This window comes from Varanus komodoensis, unplaced genomic scaffold (genome assembly GCF_004798865.1).
Source record: "Varanus komodoensis strain SLA01 unplaced genomic scaffold, ASM479886v1 scaffold91, whole genome shotgun sequence".
In the NCBI taxonomy this organism is placed as follows: Eukaryota; Metazoa; Chordata; class Lepidosauria; order Squamata; family Varanidae; genus Varanus; species Varanus komodoensis.
In genome coordinates this window covers 539,421-564,361 of record NW_025336610.1, presented here as the reverse complement: position 1 = coordinate 564,361, position 24,941 = coordinate 539,421, and the positions used below count along the sequence as shown (strand labels likewise).

Here is a 24,941-nt window from a genome sequence, read left to right as displayed (position 1 = left end):
TGTTCTCCGGACACCCTGTCCTTAACAGCCCCGCATTGCTTCTGTAAAGCCAAGGCCCTTGGTCCCTTTCCAGGACCGAGGCAGCTCGCAGCTGGTCTCCCTCCTCCTGCCTTCAGCTTTCCCCAGCGAACCTCGCCTTCTCCTGATGTGCGCAGGGATACGCCTGAGGTAGCCAGGCCTAAGAGGAGTTGCATTCCTTGGGATTCCTGAGACTCGTCAAGATAAAAATGCAGTGTGCTCAGTTAACAAATTGGATATGCGAGATGAAGGTGTGTAAACTAAAATAGGTAGGGCAGTGAATTAGAATATAAGCATTAAACCGTGTGGTGCCTGTAGGGGTGAGGCGGCCCAGGCGGGACCTTTCTGCAGGCCGTGTTGTGGCCCTCAGACCAGTTCTAGCAGCCATTTCGGACACATTTCCCCCATCTGCTAATTATGTTGGCGACACGCAGGTGTGTGAGGGGGTGTCACGCTGAGGTGGGTGGAGGCCTGTTCTCCCCTGCAGAGGAAGGCAGGATGCGCTCCAACAGAGCCAAGCTCGGGGAACCCAGGCTCCATTTGGATGCCAGGGAGCACTTCCTGACGGTTGGGACCCTGAAGGTGTGGAATGGGCTTCCACGGGGGGTCGTTGAGGCCCCATCGGTGTGGGTGTTCAAGGACAGGCTGGATGTGCACATGGTGGGCATGACATGAGCAGAGCTGGCTGGAGCCGGGGGGTCAGACTAGATGGCCCGGGAGGCCCCTCCTGGCTCGCTCTGTTTCTGTTTCTATGTTTACCTTTGTAAACTAGGTAGCGCTCAGTTGTCCTGCTTGTGCATTTCAATGGGATGGGTGCACTGGTTGGCTGGGGTCATCGTTGTATAAGGCGTGTGCAAGGGCGAATGTTTCCATCGCCCCACACCCACTGGGCCATACCCTTCCATTAAAAGGAGTACCCAGAAACAGCCGCCCAGGACTTCAAAAGGCAGGCGGAGCACCCTCGCCCCGGGGAAGAGTCAGATGGCCTCTTGGTGGAATTGAATCCAGAAAGGATTTCAGGACACCGAGGTCAGTCATGGTGGGCTTCCTGGCAAAATGGAGCAGCCTTGTTTGCTCGGTTGTCACAGCGGAAGGCCAGCGGGACCGGCCTGGTGCTTCCTCCCAATGGGTGTTCCTTCACCCGTTGCTTCGTTCGTTCACTCTCAGCACAGCACCTTTCAAGGGAGAATTCTGCGGGGCGAAAGAGGCGGCGGGAGCTTCCTGTTGGCTTTGGTGCACAAGCAGCAAGTCGAACCAGCCTCTCCCTGCCAGGCTCGACTCCAAAGGTGCGTCGCCTGTCTCGGTGCCTGCCGTGGTTGGTCCTCGACCTGCTGGCAGAGACCGCGCAAAGACGGCGTCCCTCTGCCCGGCCCTTGGCTAGCTCTGAGCTGGAGGAGAGCGGCGGGAGGGCCCCTCGTCCCTGGTCTTCTGCTTCCACGCGCAGGGCAGCGCGAGGCCAGGGGCAGGCCGGTCCCCGTGGAGCGGGACGTGTCTCCGCCACCCGTGTCGATCCCACGCGCACGACCACGCGCAAGGCAGCCTTCATTTGAAATAAGCCCACAGCAAGTGTCGCCAGCTTGCTGGGGAGGCCGGCGAGGGGCGAGAGCTGCGGTTCTGAGTCGGGCCCTGTGCGGGGGTCCGTTCTTCCTGCACCAGCTCGCCCACACACAGGCATGCAGCTCACACGCGGCTGGTTCTTGGGCAGCGCCACCCCCCCCCCCCGGCAGATGCGTGGCCCTCTCCACTCACTCTTCCATTCAGTATGACGCAGAATAAAAGTACTGTTTGGAATAAACCGAAAACAATGCCCAAGGCTTGCTGTTAGGCATCTTAAAATACTAATTTAGCTTGCGGTTGAGCAGTTGGGGCTAGAGAGAGAGAGCTTGTCTCACCTTTGTAGGCGTGGCTGGACTGGCAAAGAGGTGGGTGGTGGGCTTTCCATCCCCCTCAGCTTCCCAGGACGTTTGGTCTGGAGCCTTGTCGATCACCTCCTGGCCTCACCCTGCAACCCGAGGCAGAACATCTGGGTTCACGTGTCTGCTGCAGTCTTCATATACCTAGAATAGCAGAGCTGGAAGGGGCCAGGAAGGCCATCGGGTCCGACCTCTGCTGTTGCAGGACACCAGGTCACACCACCCCACTCAGCGGGCTGCCCAGTTTCTTTCTGAATGTCTCCAGTGTGGGAGAGCCCCCCACCTCCCCAGGCAGCTGGTCCCACTGTCGCATTGCTCTGACAGTGAAGAAGCTTTTCCTGATGCCCAGCCTGAATCTGGGTTGCTGCAGCTTGACTTGATTACTCCGAGTCATGCATCCTGGCATCAGTGAGAAGAGATCCTGACCTTCCTCTTTCTGACAGCCTTTGAGGTACTTATGGAGGGATCCCATGTCCCCCCTCAGCCTTCTCTTCTCAAGGCTGAGCATGCCCAGTTCCCTGTCTCTCCTCACAGGGCAGTGTTTCCAAACCCTGGATCATTTTTGTCGCCCTCTGCTGGACCCTTTCTCATTTGCCTGCATCTTTCTTAAATCTTGGTGCCCAGAACTGGACACAGTGTTCCAGGTGAGGTCTGACTAGTGAGGAGCATAGAGGAACTGCTACTTCTCATGATTTGGAAGTAACACTTCTGTTAATGCACCCCAAAATAGCATTTGCCCCTTTGGCGGCTGCATCGCATTGTTGGCTCATGTTTAGCCTAGTGTCTTGTGCCTTTTTTCCTGGGCTCTGTGCAGCCAGGGCATCATGAAAACGCCTCACAGGATTTTCAGGGTCTGGGCTTTGGTGGCCTGCATGGTACATTGCTCTTCCCTTGGCTGTCCCTGCTTTGGGCCACGTATCCCCATACCGCAGTCTCTGCAAACTTGCTTAATTGAGGGAAGGTCTAGGATTCAGCTTCTCCTGGTGCAAATTCTGCATGGGGCTGCTGCAGCTCTAAAAATCATTGCCTGCAGATCCCTGGGGACACTTATTTTCAGACCTTGCAGGACAGGAGAATTCTGTCCTCACCGGCTCCTGGTTCCATGACTGAGCAACTTCTGGAACTGGGTCACTAGAGGACCCTGCCACATCCTCCGGTGAAGTGGTCTGTTCTGCTCCCTCGTGCGTGCGTGTGTGTTTTGCATTGTTCCACAGAGCTTGGATTCGTGTCCTTCTGATTGAAAGTCATTTTGTGTTCGGCTCTGGCTTGAAAATAGGAGCACATGATTGGATATGGAAGGGAAGCACTTAGAAGCATAGAAGCCGAGCGAGGCGGAAGGGGCCTCCCGGGCCATCTGGTCTGACCCCCGGCTCCAGCCGGCTCCGCTCACGACATGCCCGCCATGTGCATGGGCTGGGAGGGAGGGCAGAAGTGGCGGTTCCTGGCGGAGCCCAAGTTCCTTCCATGCCAGTAGAGCTGGAAAGTCGCGGCTTAATACAGAGAGCCTTCTCCCAGCTCTGCAGCGACCCTTTTGCTTTTGCTGGCTCGAGGGAGTCTCCGCAGCTGCACAGGCCGCAACGGGAGTGCCGATCGCCGTGCTGATATTCCTGAACGTTCATGGCCATCCGTGCTTTGCAGTGAACACGGTTCTGGGCTGTGTCCTTGTGGCCTTGCTGTTGTGTCGATCCTTAAACAGCGCGGCAGCACTGGAGATACGGACACATACCACAAGCCTCTGAACAAAGGCTGAGGAATGTCAGTGTTTGGCAACCAGAAGCAAAACTGTATACGTGCAGGTGCCATTGTTCTTCTGGGAATTGCTATAAATTATTTTATCTTTATGTAAGATCCCTTGGCATTCTTCTTTCTTTTTCACATTGTTCTCTTTTCTGTATTCTATTTCTTTTAAGAAAGTACAAAAAATATTGAAAAAAGAAAGGATGTTCAGTAAATGCCAAAAATGCAGAAGGGTTGGCACCTGCCTAATTTGGAGCGGGAGGGGGTTCTGTGGCACCACAGTGATGAGAGGTTGTCCTTCCTCTTCCCCAAAAGCTGAGCAGCTGGTAATATTTTTAAGAACTTTAAAATAAGTACCCAGTTTTTTAAAAAGCGTGTATATTCCACTTAATGTGCAAGAGAGCTTTGGCTGTGGGGTGGCGTAGAAACGTAATAAGTAGAAACAATGCATAATAAATGAAGTTAACAAAAAGGAACCTCCCCTTCCAAGTCCTCTCAGCGCCCACCCTGCAGTCTAGCTGAAGGGGAGGCTTGGCACCATCGGGGTTTCAGCAGGAAGAAGCCCCCCCCCTTCTTTAAAGCATTTTGCCCCATATTCGAGGGAGACCGCCTTGGCTTAGCCAGTGAGTTGTTCAGCCCCTCAGCCACCCAGCATTCCAGTGTGGAGGACGTACTGGGCAACTAAGGAAGGAGCGGGTTGCGGGTTGGTGTGTAAACGTCGGGGTGGCAGGCCTGCCAAAGGCCCTCTCTCGCCTGCCGGTGTGTGGCAGCCCGTGGCCTGTGGCCGCCCTCGAACCGGCCTCCTCGCAGTCTCTGAGTTGTGGCAGCATGTGGAGAATGCTGCTTTGGGGGGCGAAACGCGCCGGCTTGGAACTGAGTGGAGGAAGGGCTCCCCCTTGGGCTTGTGCTTGCCCCTGAGGCAGAGCTGAGTTTTGGGGTGACAGGGTTAGCTGACCCTGCCTGTCAAGGGACCGTGTCTGGGCACCCCTCTGTCTTTGTCTCCCCTCCTTTCACTGGAGAGGGCTGTATTTGGACAGTGTGGAGGCAATTTTCGTGTGTAGGACATAAATCAGAATATCGTTACTTCACGCCAGTGAAGTCCCTTTTTCGGGATTGCATATCTGGAGAAAAAAATATATCTGAGCAGTTTGCAGTGATAAAAAGGAGAACCCAGGGATAAGCACTAACTAAGATGATCAATAGCGCTGTCAAACCAGAAGCCACAATTGAAATCCTCAGATTATTCCCTGGCTAATCGAGTGTGGCGTAATCCATTTCAATCCATATAGTGCAGATTACTCTGGCGGACCAGCTGCCCGGGAGCTTGGCCTGGGGCAGGGGAGGTTGTGCACCCTCCCGCGGGGGGCATCATCCCTGGGGCGGCTGGGGTGCCGCAGGGCCGGGCTGCTCTTAGGTTCTTCACCGGGCCATGGCAGCTCCCGGTGCCCATGCCGCGGCACAGTGGGGCAGAAAGCGGCTGGCTCTTCTGCAGGGCAGGGCCATGCCCCACAGGGGAGGAAGCTGCCCCGCTTGCTTCAGCCGAGGAGTCCTGCACGCAGGGCGGGCCTCGCACGTCGAGTGCTGTGTTGGCCATGGGTGTGGAAGATGAAGGAAGAGCGTGGCAGGAGGAAGAGGCAGGGGGAGGTGCGGGGGGTGGAACGGCGGAGAGGGCCCGGCAGAGCCGGAGGACAGCCGGGGTGGCTCCAGCCGGCCGTTGGGGACGGCGGCTCCTGGTCGGGTGGTGCCAAGAAGGGTGCACGTCCCGGCTCGATCAGTGGGGCAGCCGCCGTCCCTCCATGCCACCGAGGCCTCCGGGAGAGGTGGGCCCACTTTGCATATTCGGAAAGGCGGTGGGGTGCTGTGCTGCTCAGGCGGCCCCAGCTGTGGCGGGGAAGGAACGTGCGGGGCTGCCGGGCGGCCACGGCTTCCTCCGAGCCCTGCTCTGCCTGGCCTTGGCTCTGAAATCGCGGGGCGGGGGCCTTCAGCCTGCAGCGTGGGTCGGGGCGCTGGCGCCAGCGCAGTCGAGGGCCTCGGGAGGGAGGGAAGGAGGCCGAGGCAGAGGCCCAGCTGTCCAGGCCCCGGGGGAGTTCCGGGAGGCCCGCAAACAGCCCTCCTCCGCGGAGCTTTCCCCTCGCCCTCCGGCACGGGGAGGAGTGCTTCCTCTCGTTCTGGAGGCAACAGGGGCGAACGGGACACAGCAGTCGGAGCACTGGCATTTCTTTTGCGCCCCAGCCCAATGCGCCGGGGTGGCTGCTGGGGGCACCCGCATCGTTTGCGGCAGCTCCCCGGGGGTGTTTCAGCCCCTGTTTGAATCATGCGTCTCAGCACGGCAGTGGCGTTGGCACTCAAGATCCAGTATTCAGTCCCGTCATGCGCGCTGTCCGTGTGTTTTCTTCGCGGGGGCTTCCGCCCAGTATACCCGTGGGCAGGTTGCGATGCGCGGGTTTCCACACAGCACAGTAGCAGCGCTGTGGGGGTTGATGCATTGGTACTTACTGTGTGTCGAGTGGATCGCTAGCCTGTAACTCGGTCGCCCTCTTCTGCAGGTGAACAGTCTGAAGTTGGATGACCCCCTGAGTGCCTTGTCTCAGCTCCAGGACTGCAGCACCTTCATCAAGATCATTGGCAAAATGTAAGGCGCAGCAGACATTTTTCCTTCCCTCCCTCGTATGTTGCCAGTGCACGCGCTCATGCAGAAGCTGCTGCCGCAACCTGCAAAGCATTGAGAATCAAGGAGTGTCTGCATGCCTGGTCAGCCTGACTCTGCTCGTGGGGGCGGGTGGGCATTGGCGAATCTGCCACTGAGTGCCCATCCCCACCTTCTGGGTGACTAACCCTTGCCCCCACCCCCGGCCCCTCTTTGCCGGAGAAAGAACGCAGGAATTGGCTCCTTAGACACACACACACACACACACACACACGGGCTTCACCCCTCCGGATCTTGGGCGCTTCACCAAACATCCGGCTGTGGGCTTGTGTGCATTTTCATTCCTCCGCAGGCTCGGCCGTGGCGCTTTGCCCGGCTCTCAGGATCCAAGCGCATCCACCGAGTCTGAGTGTCTCTGTCACCGCCTGAGGGGTGCTCTTGGGGGAAATCTGGGTTCACAGGAGGGGGAACCAGCAGGGCTCCCCCACCCTGTCCTCCCCCCTCCTCTGCTGTCTGCACCCCCAGCTCTGACCCAGAGGGTCCCTGGGCACGTGGGAGGTGCTGCAGGGGAGAGGGCGTCCTCCCCGCTCTTGGTGGGACATGCTGGGCTGACCCCAAGAGGCGTGGCTTGTTCAGACGTGCTTCTGCCGCGCCAGAAGCGGGGGAGCTGGGTCAGATCGAAGGCCCGTCCAGCCAGGCGCTCGCTGCTGGAGAGCAAGGTGGCAGCCGCCCCCTGCTCCTTCCCGGCGAGGGCAGCGCTTCTGCCGCTCACCTTGGGTAGACCCGTTGCCGGCGACTCACCTGATTCTGCACGCCGGCCCAGCCAGGGGCTGTCCCACCTTCTTGCAGCCCTGGAAGCGGACCCATTCATTCCCCCAGGGGGGCTTCGTGGGCTGCGCTCACTGACGATTCCGATGTTTCTGGAGAAGGATCTGCGTTCATTCACTTTCCCAACACTGCTCATAGTCACATACATTTCCCTTGACTCCCTCCTTGGCGGTGGCCCTTTCTGAGCTAGAAAATCAGAATTATGTAAGGTTTTCCCTTTCAGCAGCAAGGCTAACAAAGATTAACTTTAAATCCAGATACATTATTCTGCACTATTTATTATGTCCTGCAAGGAACCCAAGGCGGCTGTTCCTCTTTCTCCTCACAAGAGTCCTGCGAGGAAGGTTAGGATCAGAGGCAGTGACTGTCCCCAAGGGAGCTCTTGGCCACGTGGGAACGGAATATCCCACAGCTCCCAAATCCCAGTCCAGCTCGAGCCACTGCATCGCACGGTTCATCCCGATTCAGTGCTCCTAATTGGAGTGTTAATGTCACGAATGTGACTTTGCACCATGTTTGAAGCCGGGGGGGGGCGGGGGGGGCCTTCCAGCGTGCCTTGTGCCTGGAGTCCCCCCACGGGGCGGCTGGAATCGCATTGTAGGAGTGGCTTCCAGTTGTGTGCGATGCACCGGGGAAGGAGGATTCCCGCTGAGGTTATATTTAGTCAAGCGCTGCTTAATCTCCTTCCATCTGGCTTGGCACTCGGATGAGCACATCAGCGAATGGGGAGCCATGCCAGATATGGTGCAGCGCAGGGCCTCTGAAAGGGCCGGCGCGGCTGTAAACGTGGCTGGCTTAGAAGAGGGTAACAACGTTCTCCCACGTCCTGCGCTGCACCGATATAAAAACTACAACACAAAAGGCAGCCAGGTCTTTTCGGATTCCGGGGGGCAGCTACGTTTGTCTTAATATGAAGAAAAAATAACAAATAATAAATCCAGTCAAACTGGTAGCATCAGGAAGTAAGCATCAAAAGCTAAAAAAGAGGCCACTAAAAATGCAGAACACAGGTACTGCTGTTATTACTATGCTGTTGTTCTGCCCCATAGTCCAAGGGGCTCCTTGGGCCGTTTATGGATTTAAAAATGCGCATAGAAACAAAATAAAAGCAAAACAAACCTGACTGAGAAGGCGATGGCCAGCAGTGGGGAGGCAGCGGTGATGACCGGCCAACACACCAGGTACCAGAATGGCCCCGCCATGGAGGGAGGTGTGGCGGAGTGGCACCCCCCCCCCCCGCCAGCCCCATCTGCTCTCACCAGGATTCCTGGGGGGAGTCTGCCGTGTCTGGCAAGTTACAAGGCCTCGTTGGTCTTTGGGTGCAAGAAGTTCTGATCCAGTTGGAATGCTGTGCAAGTGCTGGGTGAATACGAGGAGTCACTGCCTCCAAGATCTCCGGCGCGCCTGGCAGTCGGGCACATTCCCGGCAGGAGGCCTCCCTCGTCCCCGGCCGTCCGCTGCCCTTCATCCCCTGGTTCAGACAGCTTGCTGTAAAGCGCGCCCACCCCAGGAACCGAGAGAGCCAGGCTGCTGCGCCTCCAGCGTGGTTTGGGTCCCGCTGAGCAGGAGCGATGAGCTGGACGCAAGGCCTGCCACCTGGGCAGCGGAGAGTGTCCGCTGCCCAAGCCAGCTCTCTTCCTGGCATTGGCTCTTGGCCAGACGCTTCGGGTGGCTGTAGCTCCAGGCTGAGGTGGTTGCTGGGTTGTCAAAACGAGCGTTGCAAACTTGAGGAGCGGCCAGCCAGTTCCTCCTCCCACGTCTCTGGGCACATTTGCCGTCCTGAGCATGTGAACAAGGGAGTGAAAGCCTGGGGAGTCCTGCGCCTGCAGCAGAGAAGTGAAGCATAGAAACAGGGCGAGTCGGAAGGGGGCTCCCGGGCCATCTAGTCTGACCCCCGGCTCCAGCCGGCTCTGCTCACGGTCCTCTGCCTGAGCATTTCCCTCCTGTTTGTCTCCATCAGTACAAATGGCTCTGTGTTCCCCCTTCCCAGTTTACTCTGGGAACAGGCAGTAGTAGCCCACTTAAAGGCTTGCAGAAAAGCCAGTGGTGTGAATAACCGTGTGCGGGTTTCGTTACTGCTGCCTCTCGGGAAGGCTGGAGCAGTCCCTGGGGCTGTCGCCTCTAAGAGCTGAACGGACGTGCCCGGTGCAAGCGTGCCTGCTTGCGCTCGCCACGTGCCGCGGGTGCCTTGGGAGGCCGGCTGGCCACTGTTGGAGGGGGAACGCGAGCTGCAGGAGAGTCGCCTCGCGGTGCCGCGCATTCTTCCTTCTTGCCGGATCTCCTGCCTCGTGAGAAGCGAGAGTCGGCCTCTCGCCCCTGTGCGCAATTCATCGCCACGCGCGTGGGCAGGCGGGTGGGCCAGGCCGCCCGGTCCCGGTAGGGTGGCGGCATGAGTTGGCCCTGCACGCGGCTCCAGGCCTGGAGGACGGCGCTGGCGGGTGGGCCGTGGGCACGGGCTGCTGCGGCAGCTCTGCCTTGCCCCCGCCTGCACCTGCACCGTGGCCGCCCTGAGGCCAGATCCCGGTCGCAGTGACCGCCTCGCTCTCTTCCAGTCAGGGCACCGACGAGGGACAGGCGGTTTTGCAGCAGAGTTTGCAAGAGCGGGTTGCCTATGTCGTCGGCTTTCTCGAGAGTAAGTGGTCCGCTCACGTGCTGTCCCTTTGCTCATTCTGGGGTATGTTACCAGCTGCCTGAGATGCCCCCTGCCTACCCTCTGTGCAGAATGAGCGCCCAGCCCTGTAGCTCCCCCCTTCCTCTGCTGCGGGTGGGCAACGGGGGGGGACGAGGGGGACGGTCAGCGCAGAGCGCTTGTCTTATGGCGGCCGCCTCTCCTTTGCCCACCTCCCTCTTTCCAGAACTTTGCAAGCACAAATCGACCAAACAGAACCTGGTATCTGAGGAGAAGCTTTTGGCTGCTGAGGAACTGGAACTAGCCAAGGTATCGTTGCAACCAGGATGTCGGCTCTCCTCGATATCAAGGGCCCCGCTCCGGCATGCTGCATCTCGCTCTGGGTCGGGAACCTCCTGTGCTCTGGGCCTCGATTGCAAGGGGGTGTCAGGAGGGTGGGAGGCCCCCCTGCTGCTCCCATCGCATCTGGGGCTGTTCAGCAAGCACCAGCCCTGCCCCGCTTCCCCCGTCCCGGGGGGGATGGGAAGCAGGAGCGAACCCCCTGCTGGCGCTGCTCCCCCCCCCCAATCCTCTAGGCCAGCGGAAGGAGCTTGTGCAGGGGGCAAGAATTCTGGAGCAAGAGGGTCCCTGTGGACGGGGAAGTGCCACGGGGCCAAGACGCTGCCTTGAACCGCCGTCGTGACGAGCTGATGAACGAGGGAGGCCCCTGCGGGGCAGTGGAGGCCAGGAGGCGGTGAAGAGCAGTGCCAGTGCTGAGCCCATGTCCGGCTTTCCCAGGACAGCTGCAGCCAGCTGTGCTCAGGGCATCTGGGTGGCCGTGCGCACAGCTGGAACCAGCCCGGTGCTCTGGCGCATCCGGGGTGTCATCCCGTTTCGCTCTTTCCCAGGTGGTCACGCTGCTGCTTTACTACGCTTCCATGAGCGATAAGATCCCCAGGGAATGGGCCACGGTTGAGCACGATCTCCAGGTAACGGTCGCCACCTGCTTTTCCGCTCCGGATTCCTGTCCGCTGGACTTTTGTTTTGCTTGGCTTCCCTCGCCACCACTTTTCAATGTATTTGAGTTTTTAGCTGTTCTTTTGCCTTTGAAACCTGCCAGCAACTGGACAACTATTTGTGGTGACGTTTGGACGGGAGAGACGTTCCGCCAATGTCGGCGTATCAATGCGTGGTCCAGGAAGGCTTGGGCAAGGGCGCGGGTTGGGTTGGGTTGGGTCTCCCTTCGAAGCTTTCCTCTGCGTAACTGCTCTGGGGCGCGGTTGTTCAGGCTGCCCCTCTTCCCTCCTTCCTCTCAGACGGAGATGGCCAAGTTCCTGAACTTTATGCTGTACAATGAAGATTGCCTTGATGAGAACCTGGAGAGCTTCCTTCAGAAGGAGAGTAAGTGTGCCGCCCGGTGGGGAACACTGACCCCCAGCACCGGTGGCAGGACCCTTCGTGGTGCACACTTTGCCGCCGTCCCTGTTTCGGGGCAGCTTTGCGGGCGTGCCCGTGAGCCTTGTGCCTCGCACACCCTCACCCTGCCGCTCGCGTGACGGGCCTGGAGGGGCTAAGGACAGACGAATCCGCAGCGCAGGGATCGTCAGCCAGGAATCCGGGCTCTGCTGGGGTTCACGTCTTTTGACCCTGAAAGGCTAAGGCGGAGGGTCGGCAGCACCGTGCCCGTGGGACCCCGGGTGCCGCAGGCACGTTTCTGGGCGATGGTAACGGTGTCCGTTCACTCTAAAGGGAAACGGAATTTTAAAAAATGCTAGCGACGGGGGTCCCTGCAGAGCAAGCGGGGGCCTGCAGCCTCCGTGTTCATTGGAGAGCGTCTGCCCAGGCAGTGGGGCCACGGGGTGAGGGATTCCTCGCAGCTCCGCGTGCCCCCGGGGCCCTTTTCGGTCCCCTTGGAATTCAGCTCCCTGACTGTGGAATTCCCCGCCAGCTGACGTCAGGCAAACCCTGTGCGTTTGTTTTCTGCCATCTGCGAAAGCCACACGCATTTAACCAAGCCTTTCCTGAAAAGTCAGCAGGCGAGGGGGAGGGTGCGGGGGACTCTGGTCCCTTTCAGCAGGGGACATGGGGCGGTGCTTGAGCAGACGGTGGCAGCCCGGGAGGGCAGCAGGAAGCCCGCTTGGCCCTGGTGGGCAGGTGGCCGAGCAGCCATCAGAAAACGGGGGGGGGGCAGGGGCAGGGGGTGCTTGTGTGTCTGAGTGGCTGGGGTCTCCAAATATGTAAGAAGAAAGAGGGCTGGAGAGGAGAAGGGTCGTGCGAGTTAGGAGGGGAAGGAACGGGATGTGTTTGCCTGGGCGGGGGGGGGGGGGGAGGCGGGGGGCGCAGGTGGGTCTGAGGCAGGGAGTTGGGGGAGGAAAGGTCAGACCAAGAGAGCAGAGTTGGGAGGAAGTGAGCTGGCTCGCAGCGGGCAGGAGAGAGCGAGCTTGCCTTCGGTAAAATGATGCTCCGCTGGTCCTGGAAACGGGAGCAGAGGGGCTTGTCTGTGGGCTTGGGTGTCCCCTCCGCCTGGTACCGCCTTTGGACTTGTCCTTTCTGCCTAGGCAGAACCAGGGCACCTCCCCAGTTGCCAGATGTTCCCCAGAGATGCCTCAGCTGGGGTCGGCCGTGGGATGCCCTCCAGACGTTTCGGACTATGCTTCCCGCCAGAGCTGGCCAGCATGGCGAGTGGGCAGAGGCTGTGGGCGCCTGCTGCCTGTCCTGCGGGGGCCCCGGGCTGCCGAGGCATTTGGCACGCAAGCAGGCTGCCCCCCCGTCCTCCCCTTCCCCCCCCCCCGCAGTCGCTCTCCCTGCAGTGGCGCCAGGGCCACTCTGCCTCAGCAGGGAGGAAAGGGCGGGGTGGGCGTGCTGGAGGGGCCGCTGTGGGGCCGGCATGTGGAGGGTGGCCGGAGCGCACAGGCACCTGGCAGGCGGGGGGTGCATGCTGAGGAGCGCTGCAGCTCTCGGCCGGCTGCTGGCGTGGCCCCCACCCGGGGGCTGCCTGAGAGTCCACTGAGGAGGCTTCTTCTGGCTGGGCAGCAGCACCTGGCCCAGTCCCGGCGTTTTCCACCCCGTGTGTCTTCCTTCCCCGGTCCGGTGCCCTCCAGAGGGTTTGGACTACAGCTCCCTTCAGCCCCAGCCAGCACGGCAGGTGATCGGGGGCGGCAGAGCAAGGCCCCTGTGGAACGAGGGGTGGGGAGGGCCGCCTCGCGGCGGGCAGTCCCCCTGGGAGGGCCCTGGGCTGCAGGACTGGGGTGCTCGCGGCGCTCCGCATGGGGCCACCCCTTTGCCTCGTTTCTCTGATTCCTGCCTTGCTGTCTGCTAATACGCTGGATGGACTTTCGCCTTTCTGGAAGTCTCCCCTTCGTGGTTGCAGCTTCTGGGAAATCTTTTGTCCCCACTTGGGCGTCTTCCCCTCGGCTCCCACGCCGCAGGTGTTGAGCCCTTTTCTTACGAGCGTGTTGATCCACCTGTCCTTCCGTGGAGCATTTCTCCGGGCAGAGCACGTCGGCCCGGCCTGACCCTGGGCGGGATGCACTGCCCGCTTTGCCCGCAGGGAGCCCGCTCTGACCTCCCACCTGCTCCCCTCTCCTCCAGTGCCTCCGTCGCCCAGTCTCTCCAGCGCCCGCACGGAGGAGGCCACCCCGCCAAAGCGCGAGGTGCACTTCTTGTCGCTGCAGAAGATCGCGTCTTCCTCCGGCCTGAACACGTGAGCAATGCTTTGCTTGTCGACCCTCCCGAGGGTTTCCCCGCACTCTCGCGCTGCACGGGCAGACGCGGCTGGTGCGGGTCCTGCAGGTGGATTCAGAACCCCACTCCGAGGAACCGCCTTCCTCTTGCTTTGAATTTGACAAAATTGCACAGCAGGTATCTCCTGTAGGAAGAGAGAGCCTGGGTTTTTGCAAAACTCTGCACGTGCCTTTGGATGAAATTCATGGGGTGCAAAGAAGTGATAGCAAAGGCAATCCAACGGAAGGGCAGGCCGTGGTGGGGATCGGAGGACCTTCTCCTCCTGTCCAACACGCATCGGATTTGAGTCTTGGGTTTATTTGTTTTGGTTTTTATTGTTTGAGCAAATAAGGTGCTACATGGAGGAGGAGCCCCTGGGAGGCAGGTGAGGCTCGGGGCACTGGGCGCCTGCCTCCGGATCGCCACCCGCTGGCAGATCTGATGTGCCGGAGCTCAAACAGGAAGGAGAGGTCCTCGTTGCTGCTGAGCGAGACCTTGACCGTGAGGCCTCCTGGTCCGTCCTGGGAAGGGTTAAGGGTCCCCCTGCCAGCTGCGAGAGTGGGGGGCCAGAAGGGAGATTGGCAGCAGGCGATCGGGGCATTTACTGTAGCCAGCTTACAACCTTGAAGCAGCCTCCAGGGTGAGTTTAAAACTCCGATGGCGTCCTGGGCCATTCCAAGACTCATTTCTTTGCCTGGTTTCTGGCAGTTGGTGAAATAGGATGGTTGTGCGTTGCCACTTGTGTTGGTGGGCTGTGGAATTGTTTGAATGGCACTCTCTGAGTCTGAGCTGCTCAGCATTCATATGAGTTTCGATTTGACCAGTTCGAGCTCAGGAGAAGATGAGTGCGAGCATCTTCTGCATCAGACTAAAATGACATGCGCGTGGCCTCGGCCTGGTTGTGTCTCCCGGCAGGCTGCCTCCGGGGGCCTCTGCCTCCCCCGTGGGCGACGTCATGCAGACGCCTCAGTTCCAGGTGAGGAGGCTGAAGAAGCTGCTGGAAGCTGAGCGGGAGAACCGAGACGACCTGGAGCGCGAGCTGGCTGAGGCCCGGAAGCTCCTCGATGAGAAAGGTGCGGCGGCAAGACCCGAGCCAGGGGTGGCGGGGCCCTGGCACATCTCTCCGGGGAGGTCGCTCTGGGCAGGCGCGCCTGCCTGTGTCCAGGCCCCGTGCCGCTGAGCGGGTGCGCCCGCTTCTCTGAACGGCAGTGCCCTGGCAGTGGAGGCACCCCGGCAGTTCCCTGCAGCCGTCCCTGCGAGGGGCAGCCCGGAGCAACTCGCAGCAGGTGCTCATGCGCCAGGGAAGCTGGCTGTGGTGGGCCCATGCCAGGGGCCGCTGCAGGTCCCCCCGGGGCCCCTCAGCGTGGAGGGCAGAGGCTGAGTCTGGGACAGGTCCCAGGTAACGCGCTGCTGGCCACTGCCCCGCGGACCCTCCTGGGCTCGCCTAAGCGGCCTGAAGGCCGTCTTGTCTGATTGGCTGTGGGGAGGGAGGCAGGACTGCCCCCCAGCCAGCCCCTCGGAGCCCTCGCGTGGCCTGGCGGAGGAGCTTCTTTGCCGAGTGTGGCGTTCTGGGGGATTCCCAGGAATGAGCGCAGGCAGCAGCGGCATCGGTCCCTAGCTCAGCCTCCCCAGCCTGCCACCTTCCCGGTGTTTTGGTTGCAACTCCCGACATGCCTTAGCTATGCTGACTAGGGCATGCTGGGAGGTGTAGTCCAACGCATCTGGAGAGGCCAGGCTGGGGAAGGCTGCGTTAGGTGCATAATCATCACTCGGCTCCTCCCGAATACTCCTTTTAGTGCTGTTTCCACTGACACCCCAGGCTCTGCCTCTGCCTTGGTCTAATTGCCTCACCACGAGATCCTCCCAAGCCAAAGTGGACAGGGACGTGTGCAGAGGGCCATGCAAGCTGCCTTCTCCCCGCCTGCCCCCCCACCCCACCCCATGCACACACACTCTGGGGCCAGAATGGCACCTTCGCAAAATCCACAGCTCACCTCTTTGGCCCCCGTGCAATCATATTTGCTAGACTTTGCAGAGTTATAGTATCTGAATAAATGAAGAATAAACAAAATAACTTTGCTGCTTTTATGGTTTTGCCCTTTTAATTTTATTGTTGTGTGTTCCTGTTTTAACTTTTGTTTAATTTATACTTTTGTTGATCGCCCTGAGAGCCTCAGCCATCGGGCGGTATAGAAATGAGTGGACGGAATAAGTCAGTGCTGAGGGGGGTGGCTGCAGCCCCCTCCCATGTGGTGTGGGGCCCACTTCTGTGGGGAGCCCGCAGCAGTGGGGCTGTGCCTTCCGGCCTCTGAATGGTATCCATCACCCCTCCTGGTTTAGACACCCGAATCCTGGTGATGAAACAACGGATTGACCGCCTGACCCTCCTCCAAGAGCGACAAGCAGCTGATCAGCTGGAACCAAAGGAACTGGAGGAGCTCCGGGAAAAGAACGAGAGGTACTTCCTCCGGCTGCTGGGCCTCGGCTTGGGACGCTCAGTCGCCATGCAGTGTTCGCAGCTCCTCACTCCCGCACCGTGCCCCGGGCACCCCCCTCGCGTTTGCCCGCAGCGCATCCCTGGGCTCGTCCTCTGATAAAGACGCTCCCTGGGCCCTGGAGCAGCGCTTCCTGGGCCATCGACCTGGAAGGGCCTTTGCAGACGACAGCTTTTCGGAGTTGGGCTCCAGTTCCTTTCCGCCTCTGAGCGCTTGTGCGGCAGCTGAGCTGAGCTGCTCGAAGCATGGCGCTCCATAAAGCCAGCAGCAGCAGCAGCTTCGTGAGTTTAAAGGGCTGTGGAGCAAGGCCGATCTCCGGGGTGCCCCCCTTCCAAACCAGAAAGCGCCTGGCCTTGCAGAAGGCTCGAGCCTCACCCGGGGCATCTCCCGCTTCCTGCGGGCAGCCACCTCCCTTCCCCAGGCCGGTTTGCACAGAGCCGCTCCAGGACCGAGTGGGGCACCCGCTGCCGGGAAGAGCCGTGGCCCTCCCGCCCGGGAGCTTGTCTGCCGGTCTCACCTCCGTCCTCTTCTCCCCCTCCCTCAGCCTCCTGATGCGCTTGCACGAGACGCTGAAGCAGTGCCAGGACCTGAAAACGGACAAAGGCCAGATGGACCGGAAAATCAGCCAGCTGTCAGAGGAGAACGGGGATCTTGCGTTCAGGGTACGGACGCCCCCGTTTCCCGCCACAGCGCGCTGAACCTTTGTGGGGAGGGGAGAGGCTCACTCCTGGTTCGGGAAGGACGGCGGAGTCGCTGCCTCTCTGCTAGGAACGTGTGCTCCTTCGCTGCCTCCCGTGACCTTGGTGTGTTCTTTGAGTAATTCTGCCCAGGCGCTCTCGGGGGAAGGAGTGTGAGCTGTCACAGCAGACTCGAGTGGCGCCTGGGGTTCTCTGGGGAGCAAAGGGGCACGTCAGAGCTGCCTGACGCAGAGGGATGATTGGCCCCGAGTCCAGCGAGTCCCCCTTGGCCGGGCGGCGGCTCTCCCAGGACTGGGGCCGAGCGCTGCCCCCTCTTCTGCCCTGGGGATGCAGGGCTTGCCCCTGCGGGCTTCCATATGCGCAGGACGCGCTCTGCCGCTGAGCCACCGGCCTGCTCGTCCACCGGACCGGGAGCGGCACCCATGCCCCTTTGGACGGGGGAGCTATCCAGAGCGACCCCCTGTTCGCCCACTGCACAGGCCCATGGACTCGTGCCTGGGGGCGTCCGTTCCCTTTCTGGGTGCCTGAGCGAGGCCGTGGGGGCCCGCGCTAAAGCCGGTCCCTGTGTTCTGGCTCAGCTGCGCGAGTTCTCCCGCACCCTCACGGAGCTGCAGGAGGCCATGACCGAGCTCTCGGGGGAGCACAGCACGGCGCTGAGCGCGTGGGAGGAGCAGAGAAGCTGCCTGGAGAGCGAGCTCCGCGGCGCCCTGAGCGAGAAGGTCAGCGAGCGGGAGAGGGACGCTGCGCGGAAGGGCCGGGAGCGCTGCTGCCCCCACCTGGGGGCCCGTCATCCGGGGAGGCGCCCCACCCGCGCGCACAGCGGGTGTAGAGCTGCGAAGTTGGGGTAGCCCTGACGGGGGCCCAAGGCCCCCGGCGGAAATACTGCGCTTCGATGCCTTGGCCACTGCTGGGTTTCGAACGAGGCTTTGGAAACACTGAGGTGGCGTGATCCCCCCCCCCCCCCCCCCCGGCGACGCTTTTGGGAAAGTGGCAGCAGCCCAGCCGGTCATGGGGTCTCCTGGTTGCCGCAGGACAGACCCTTCGCGCACTAGAGGCGGGTCGCTTGGAGCGCACGCTGACGAGCCCAGTGGGACGCTCTGCAGCCGCTCCTCGCCAAAGAAAAGGGAGAGACCCCCTGTGTGTGGGGCGGGACCCCCTCCTTGGGAGCCACAGGGAAGGCTCTGGGCAGCGGGCTGGGGCGGAGCGAAGCGGCTGGCTCGCCGGGCAAGGCTGCCCAGGCGGGAAGCCGTCCCAGAGGCCTGGGCTGCGTCTGCCAGGCCTGCCCTTTGCCTGTCCTGCGGCGGAAGAGGGGGCCCCGGGCAGCCCCCCCGCCAGTCCAGCCGGAGGGGAAGCCGCCCTCTGGGCGCAGGCTGCCGGGGCGGCCCTTGCAGTGCGCGCCGTGTGCTCTTCCCAGAGGGGCCTGGAGGAGAACCTGGAGATTCTGCAGGGGAAGATCTCGCTGCTGGAGGACCAGCTGGCCACCCTGAAGGAGAGCTGCGCCCTGCCGGAGAAAGGCGAGGTCATCGGGGACGTCCTGAAGGTAGGCGCAGCGCTGAGGGGGGGCCCGCAGGGGAGGGGCTGGAAGCAAACCGGGCCTCTTGGCTGCTGAGAGGAGCCGCAGGAGGGGTCGCTCTGGGAGCCCCCGGCATCCCTTGGCATGGTCGCCCGTCGTCGTTCCCGAAGCGAGGCCAAAAAGATTTCCGTCTGTCTGGCCTGCCTGCGAGGGATTCTCACCTTCAGGATCTGTGCCTTGCTCTAAGGGAATTTGTACGGCCGGGATCCCAAGCGGGCAGGAGAAGCAGCGGCTTAAAATGAGTTTTCAGCTTTGTCTGACTTTGGATTGCTCCCGAAGCCCAGCCACTCCCTCTGTTCATGCCCTGCCTTCCTGTAAAACCTTCGGAGCTGCGGGCATGGAAGCCCAGCCGTGGCTGCTCTGGGAAAGAACTGGGCTTGCAGGTGACGCAGCAATGGGCCCCCGGCCGGGGAGAGCGCGCGTGCTTTCCCGGGCTTGCCCCTCTTCTAAGTGGCTCAGGCACCCCGCTTGGCAAAGCAGGGTGCTGGAGCCCAGGGCAGCGGGCCTTCGAATCGGGGCTCCCCTCCCCTCCCCAGTGAGTGCAGAGGTTGCTCCCGGCTGCTTTATTAAGGCAGCAGCAGCCACCAAGAAACCTGCCGCCTTTGTTTCCTTCTGGCGCCTTTGCTTTCTTTAAAACCACGAGCTGTGCTCTGCAGGTGCCCCAGGAGGGGCGGGGCAGAAGGCGGCCTGTGCCTGTGCCTGGCCATGGCTGGTTTCATCGACAGGCGCCCCCCCCGCCCGCTGCCCCCCCGCCCGCGCTGCTGCCAAAGAGCCGAAGCGCAGCTCCCGGCGAGGCCCACCGCTCAGTCTGCCTGCGTGGCACCAAAGAGGGGCATCCGGGGGTGGGGCGGTCGTTGTCCCGGCGTCTCCTGGCGCGTAATCTGGTTGCCCTTGCTTGTCCCGGCAGCTCGAAGGCCTGACTCAGCAAGTGGCCCACCTGAGCAGCAAGCAGGCTGAGCTTCAGGCCACCGTCCTGCAGCTTGAGGAGGAGAAGCGCTCCCTGGAGGGCAGCCTGCAGTCGGAGAGGGGGAGCTTTGAGGCCGAGAAGCTCCAGCTGACGGGCCTCCTCGCCGACCTGCAGCATTCCGCCTCCGAGGCCTCCCGGGCCAAGGAGAAGCTGGAGCAGGACCTGCAGGCGCAAGCGGAGCGCTGGACGGCAGAGATCGCCACCCTGACCGGCTTCCTCCGCCAGAAGGACGAGGAGCTGCTGGCCCTGCAGCAGCAGGTGGAAGCGGAGCGGGGCCAGAGAGGCCAGCTGGCAGAGGACGCGCGGAAGAGCGGGCAGGAGTCCGCGGCGGCCCTGGCGGAGCTGCGCCACCAGGTGGATCAGCTGAGCGAGCGGCTGAAGCAGAGCGACGAGAAGCTGCTGCAGGCAGAGGCCGCGGGGCGGGACGAGCGGCGCAAGGCCGCACGGGAGGCCGAGGCCGCGCTAAGGCAGCTGAAGGACAAAGAGGCGGAGCTGTGCGCCCAGGCCGAGCGGCTGCGGGTCCTGGAGCAGGCACAGAGCGCCTCTGCCGCGGAGGCCCAGCGGGAGAAGGCCGAGCTGAGCCAGAAGGTGCAGGAGCTGGGCGCGAGGGTCGCGGCCCTCACCGCCCAGTGCCAGCAGAGCGAGGCCCAGCTGGGAGCCGTGCCGGCCCTGAAGGCCCAGCTGCGCGAGGCCCAGCAGAAGCTGGCCGACAAGGAGAAGCTCTCCCGGGAGAACTCCCGTCTGCAGGAGCGGCTGCTGGTCCTGGAGGAGTCTGTCCGCAACACAGAAGGCATCCTGGAGGATGAGAAGAGGAGGGCGGCCGAGTCCCTGGAGGGCAACCTCAGGCGCATAGCAGAGCTGGAGGAGCAGCTCCAGGAGCTGACGAGGCACCGGGAGCAGGCGGAGCAGGCGCTGGGCGAGGAGGGGGCTAAGCGGCAGGCGCTGGAGGGGCAGGTGCGGCAGCTGGAGGAGGAGTCCCAGGCCAAGGTGGAGGAGCTTCAGCGTCAGCTGGCAGAGCTGTCTGCCTCTGCCGCCCAAGAAGACCCCCGAGAGTGTGGGAGGCTGGAGGAAAAGATCCGCGCCCTGAGCCGGGAGCAGGAGCAGACCCTCCAGAAGCTGCAGGCCGAGCAGGAGAAGGTGGCGGACCTGGAGGGCCGGCTGAAACGCCTGAGCGCAGAACACCGGGAGGCCTCAGCCGAGCTGCAGGCTGGCACGACGCGCGCGCTCTCCCAGGTCAGGGAGAAGGAGGCCGTGGAGGAGACGCTCAGGGCCGAGATCGCCGCCTTGCAGAAAGCGGTGGCCGTGGCCCGCCAGGAGGTGGCCCAGGGCGAGGCCAGGGCGGCGAAGGACGGGCGCGAAGCGGCACGGGCCCTCGAAGCCGCCGCCCGGGACCTGGCGGAGGAGAAGCGCAAGGTGGCAGCGCTGGAGGCCAGGGTGAAGGAGCAGGGCGAGCGGAGCCACGAGGAGCTGGCCGCAGCGGAGTCCAGCCTCTCCGGCCTCCGCTCCGCCCTGGAGGAGAGGCAGCGCGAGGCGGAGCAGCTCGCCGGCCGGGTGGCGTCGCTGGAGGCCCAGTTGGAGGAGGCCTCGCAGCAGCACCGGCGCGAGCTGGCCCTGCGCGACGAGGAGGCGAGGCGGCTGGCCGGCGAGCAGGAGCGGGCCCGGGCAGAGCTGGCCGCGGAGAAGGCCGGCAGGGCGGCCCTGGAGGTCCAGCTGCAGAACGCCAGCAACGAGCACCGGGTGGAGGTCTCCGGGCTGCAGGAGGAGGTGGCCCGGGCCCAGGAGCTGGCGGGGGAGAAGGAGCGCGAGCTGGAGGAGCTGCGCCTGAAGAACGTCTCGCGCAGCGAGGAGCTGCGGGACCTGCAGAAGACGGTGAGCAAGCTGAAGGGGGAGCTGGCCTCGGTGGAGGCCCTGAAGGAGCGGGAGGCCAAGATGGAGAGCGAGCTGCAGGGCTTCCTGGAGGTGGCCCGCACCCAGGAGGCCGAGATGGACAGCATCCGCTCCATGGTCCACGCCAAGGACCTGTCCCTCAAGAGCCTGCAGGAGGAGAACCGGCACCGGGAGCAGGAGTGCGCCTCCAGCCGGGAGCTGTGCGAGCGGCGCCAGCAGGAGTGCGAGGCGCTCCGCGGGCAGCTGGGCCGGCTGGAGCGCCAGTGCAAGGAGCAGCAGGGCGCCGTGGCCAAGCTGGAGAAGGGGGCGGCCGCCGCCGAGCAGCAGCAGCGGGCCGAGCTGGAGGTGCTCCGGCGGGAGGCGGCGCAGCACAGGCAGCGGGTCTCCGAGCTGGAGGCGCTGCGGGGGGCCTCCGAGGCCGCGCAGGGCACCGCCGTCGAGCAGCTGCGGCGGGAGCTGGCAGAGCAGGGCGAGGAGCTGGCCCGGAGCAGGGCGGCCGCATCGAGCGCCGAGAAGGAGCTGGCCGCCCTGCGCGCCTCGGCGCAGGAGAAGGGCAAGGCCGAGGAGAGCTGGAAGGAGCAGATGGCGCGCTGCCTGCAGGAGGGCGAGCGGAAGGCCGGCCTCATCGGCAGCCTGGAGCAGGAGATGGCCATCATGCACCGGCAGCTGCTGGAGAAGGAGGCCGAGAGCAAGGACCTGCGGCGGCTGGTCCTGGCCGAGTCCGAGAAGAGCAAGAAGCTGGAGGAGCGGCTGCGGCTCCTCCAGTCGGAGATGGCGACGGCCGCCTCCCGAGCCGCCGAGCGGTGCTCCGCCATGAAAGTCGAGGCGCAGAGTGCCCAGGAGCAGGCGGAGAAGCTGCGGGCATCTGCGGAGGCCCTGCGGAAGGAGGTGGGCGCGCTCTCCAAGCGGGAGGAGGGCCTCCGCGAGGAGCTCAAGACCTGGCAGGAGAAGGTCTTCCAGAAGGAGCAGCTGCTCTCCGCACGGGAGCAGGAGCTCTCCGGCGCCCAGGCCACGGTCGCGGAGCTGCTGCCCGCCCAGCGGCTGTGCCAGCAGCTGCAGGCCGAGCAGGCCGCCCAGGAGCGGAGGCACCGGGAGGCGGTGGAGCAGCTGCAGGCCGAGCTCGCCCGGGCCCGGCTGGAGCTGCCGGAGCTGCTCTCCGCCAAGGAGCGCTGCCTGCAGCAGGAGCGCACCGTCCAGCAGCTGCGGGCGGAGAACAGCGGCCACGCCGAGCAGCTGGCCACCCTGCAGCGGGCCCACGCGCAGCTGACGGAGGAGCACCGGGCGCTCGGCGAGAGCTCCGGCCACGGGCTGCAGCGCCTCGGCGCGGAGCTGGCGCAGGCCAAGCAGAAGCACGCCCAGGAGCTGGAGGCCGCGCGGCTTGACTCCGAGAAGCGCCTGGCGCTGAGCAAGCAGGAGGCCGAGGAGGCCCGGAGGAGGCTGGAAGCCGTGACCGCCAAGCACGAGGAGGCCAGGCAGCAGCTGCTGGTGCAGGTAGGGGCCTCCCCTCCCTCTTGTGGTTGAGCGGCGCTTTGGGGGGGAGGCGCACTGTGCGCCCCTCCGGGCAAGGAGCAGGCCCCCTCGCTCGGCTCTCCCGCACTGCAGGCATCCAGCCAGCGCCCGCCTGTGGGTGCCGCTGGGGTGGCTTTCCACACAGTTCAGCGCTGTCTCTGTGGCCGATGTAAGGCTGGGGAGAGCCTCCCACCTGGCCGGGGTCGAGCCACGGGGGACGCGCGGGGCCACCTGGCTGCCTCGGGGCAGTGCCATCCTGAAAGGGGTGGGCTGCCCATTGTCTCTAGGGCAGCCCTGAGGTCAAGGGGGCCCGGCCCGGCCCGGCCCACCGACTGGCAGCCGCCTGGACGGTGCAGCTTTGCTCTGGCATCCTGGCGTGGCCATCGAGCTCCATCCATGCGGCGTGTCCTCGTGGCTGCTGGGACCCAGGGCCTGCAAGGCCACGTTTCTTCTGCGGGGTTGCTGGGGAGGGGCGGCTTAGCCGACCTGCTCACGGGGTGCGGGGAGCAGCAGGCCGTCTGAGGGGCCCTTCCGACTCCAGCCCTCCGCAGCCTTGGGTGGGCAGCGGTGGGCATTTTGCTTCCTGAAGAGGGAGCTGTCAGGCCGGCCAGGGTGAGGGTCCCCGTGCCCAAAGCCGTGGCTGGGCCTGCTGCCGGCGGGAGAGCAGCCAGCGGGGGCTCTTGGCGGCTGCACGAGGCCTCCGGGCCCGGCGGGCGGGCGAGAGCTTGCGGCTCGCGGGCCCGGCCTGGTCTGGTCGCAGAGTCAGCTGCGGCGTGTCCACTTTTGCCTCTGTTGCTCCCCCCGCCCCCCCCGATCCTGCAGGTGGAGCAGCTGGAGGCTTGTCAGAAGCAGCACGCCAAGCAGGTAATGCATGCCCGGGGCCGGCTGCTGAAGCGATGACTGTGCATGGCCGCTGCCGCCGCCGCCTCCCCCCCAGCGTGGCCACCCCTACCCGCTGCGAACGGCTCGCAGCGGGGGCTTGTGGAGGACGAGCGTGGAACACTGGTTGGCTCCCAGTGACGGCGCCACCATCCCGGCTTTCGGGGTGCGTGGAAAACGGCGCTTTAGCGTCTCTAGGATAACGCCTTCCGTAGAGCATTGCAGCTTTTGCAGCCGCTTAGCAAACCTGCTCTCTTCCCGAAAAGAGAAGGAAAGGACGTGACCTGGCAAGCCTGCGTCGGGGGCGACCCAGAGCTGCATGGAGAAATCCGTCCCTCGGGCACTCCGGTCTCGGTGCTTGGAAGAGGAGTCTTCCAGTCGGATTCTCCTGGGGGTGTGGTGGTGTCTGGCGCACGGTGTTCAGGCCGACGCAGCGGGTTGGCCCAGCCCCACTCGGGAGTTGTTGTGCGAGATTCCAGCCTTCACGAAAGACACCTGCCGGGAGAGCAGAACTTGCAGCACCTTTTCCTTACTCCTGCTCTTCTGGTAGCACAGAAGCTGCTCTCTTCCGAACGGCGCGGGAAGCATCTGTTGCGCCCAGCCAGGCCCCACGTTTTCTGGGGGGAGGCTCCAGTAGCGGCCTCTATAAATTTCCCCTTTGCCGTCTTAACACCTGGTGGCAGGAAAGAGCTGGAGGCGGAAGAACTCAGCAGCGCTGGTGGCCAGCTGTGGCCCTGCAGACTGCCCCGGGGCCCGGCACGGTGGTGCCGGGAGCTGCCCCAGCCGAGTTGCGGAGAGGGGGCACTGATGCGTTGTGAGGGTCAGCAGGGCTCCCTTCCAGAGGTGAGCCCTGCATTTGGTCAAAGGACCCCCCGAGACAGTCCCCTGCAGAAATTCTGGGCGCCTGGCACCCCACCAGCCCCAAAACAGCAGGAGTGGCCAGTGGGGACCCGCTGTGGGGCTGCGGGAAGCGCCCGGCCCCCTCGCCACTTTCCGCCCAGGTCGTGCTTCGGGGTTTTCTGCTTTCGGCATTAAGCGCTCTACTGCTCCCGCCTGGGAAGATGCTGACTCGCATCTTTCTGTTTCTGCTTCCGAAAGCCACTCCGCGGCCCCGCTGCTGGCAGGTCGTGCCGGCCCCGCACGCAAGAGGCGGTGGGGGGGGGTGCTTTCATGGGATGTGCGGGCCCTTTCTGGATGATGTTGCCTGCGGAAGTGGTGGGGAGAAGCTCTGGTAAGGAGCTGCCGCCGCCGCCACGCAGGGAAGCCGTGGCATCGCCTGGCCCCGGGAACGGTGCCTGCCAGTGCAGTGGAACCTGGCCTGCATGTTTGCCAGGCGGCCCCACAGCGCTGCGCCCTGCCCTGCCCTGCCGTTTCTCGAAGAAGCGTCTCCTGGCTCGTCCCTCTGCCAGACACGGCTCCTCCCACACGGCGAGCGGCGTCCCTTGCAGGGCCCGGCACC

General features: G+C 63.2%; 1 protein-coding gene across 2 annotated transcripts in view; it reads left to right on the top strand.

The window, feature by feature from the left end:
- Positions 1-24,941, top strand: part of NUMA1 (nuclear mitotic apparatus protein 1) — a 69,763-nt gene that overhangs the window by 31,491 nt on the left and 13,331 nt on the right. For both annotated transcript variants that reach the window (XM_044418540.1, XM_044418539.1), the window contains exons 3-15: positions 6,215-6,300; positions 9,696-9,775; positions 9,999-10,081; positions 10,660-10,740; positions 11,068-11,152; positions 13,343-13,454; positions 14,390-14,547; positions 15,815-15,932; positions 16,514-16,631; positions 17,246-17,386; positions 18,082-18,207; positions 19,148-22,585; positions 23,426-23,467. In XM_044418540.1, coding sequence (XP_044274475.1) covers positions 6,215-6,300; positions 9,696-9,775; positions 9,999-10,081; positions 10,660-10,740; positions 11,068-11,152; positions 13,343-13,454; positions 14,390-14,547; positions 15,815-15,932; positions 16,514-16,631; positions 17,246-17,386; positions 18,082-18,207; positions 19,148-22,585; positions 23,426-23,467 — 4,668 coding nt within the window. The remainder of the gene's footprint in view (positions 1-6,214; positions 6,301-9,695; positions 9,776-9,998; positions 10,082-10,659; positions 10,741-11,067; positions 11,153-13,342; positions 13,455-14,389; positions 14,548-15,814; positions 15,933-16,513; positions 16,632-17,245; positions 17,387-18,081; positions 18,208-19,147; positions 22,586-23,425; positions 23,468-24,941) is intronic.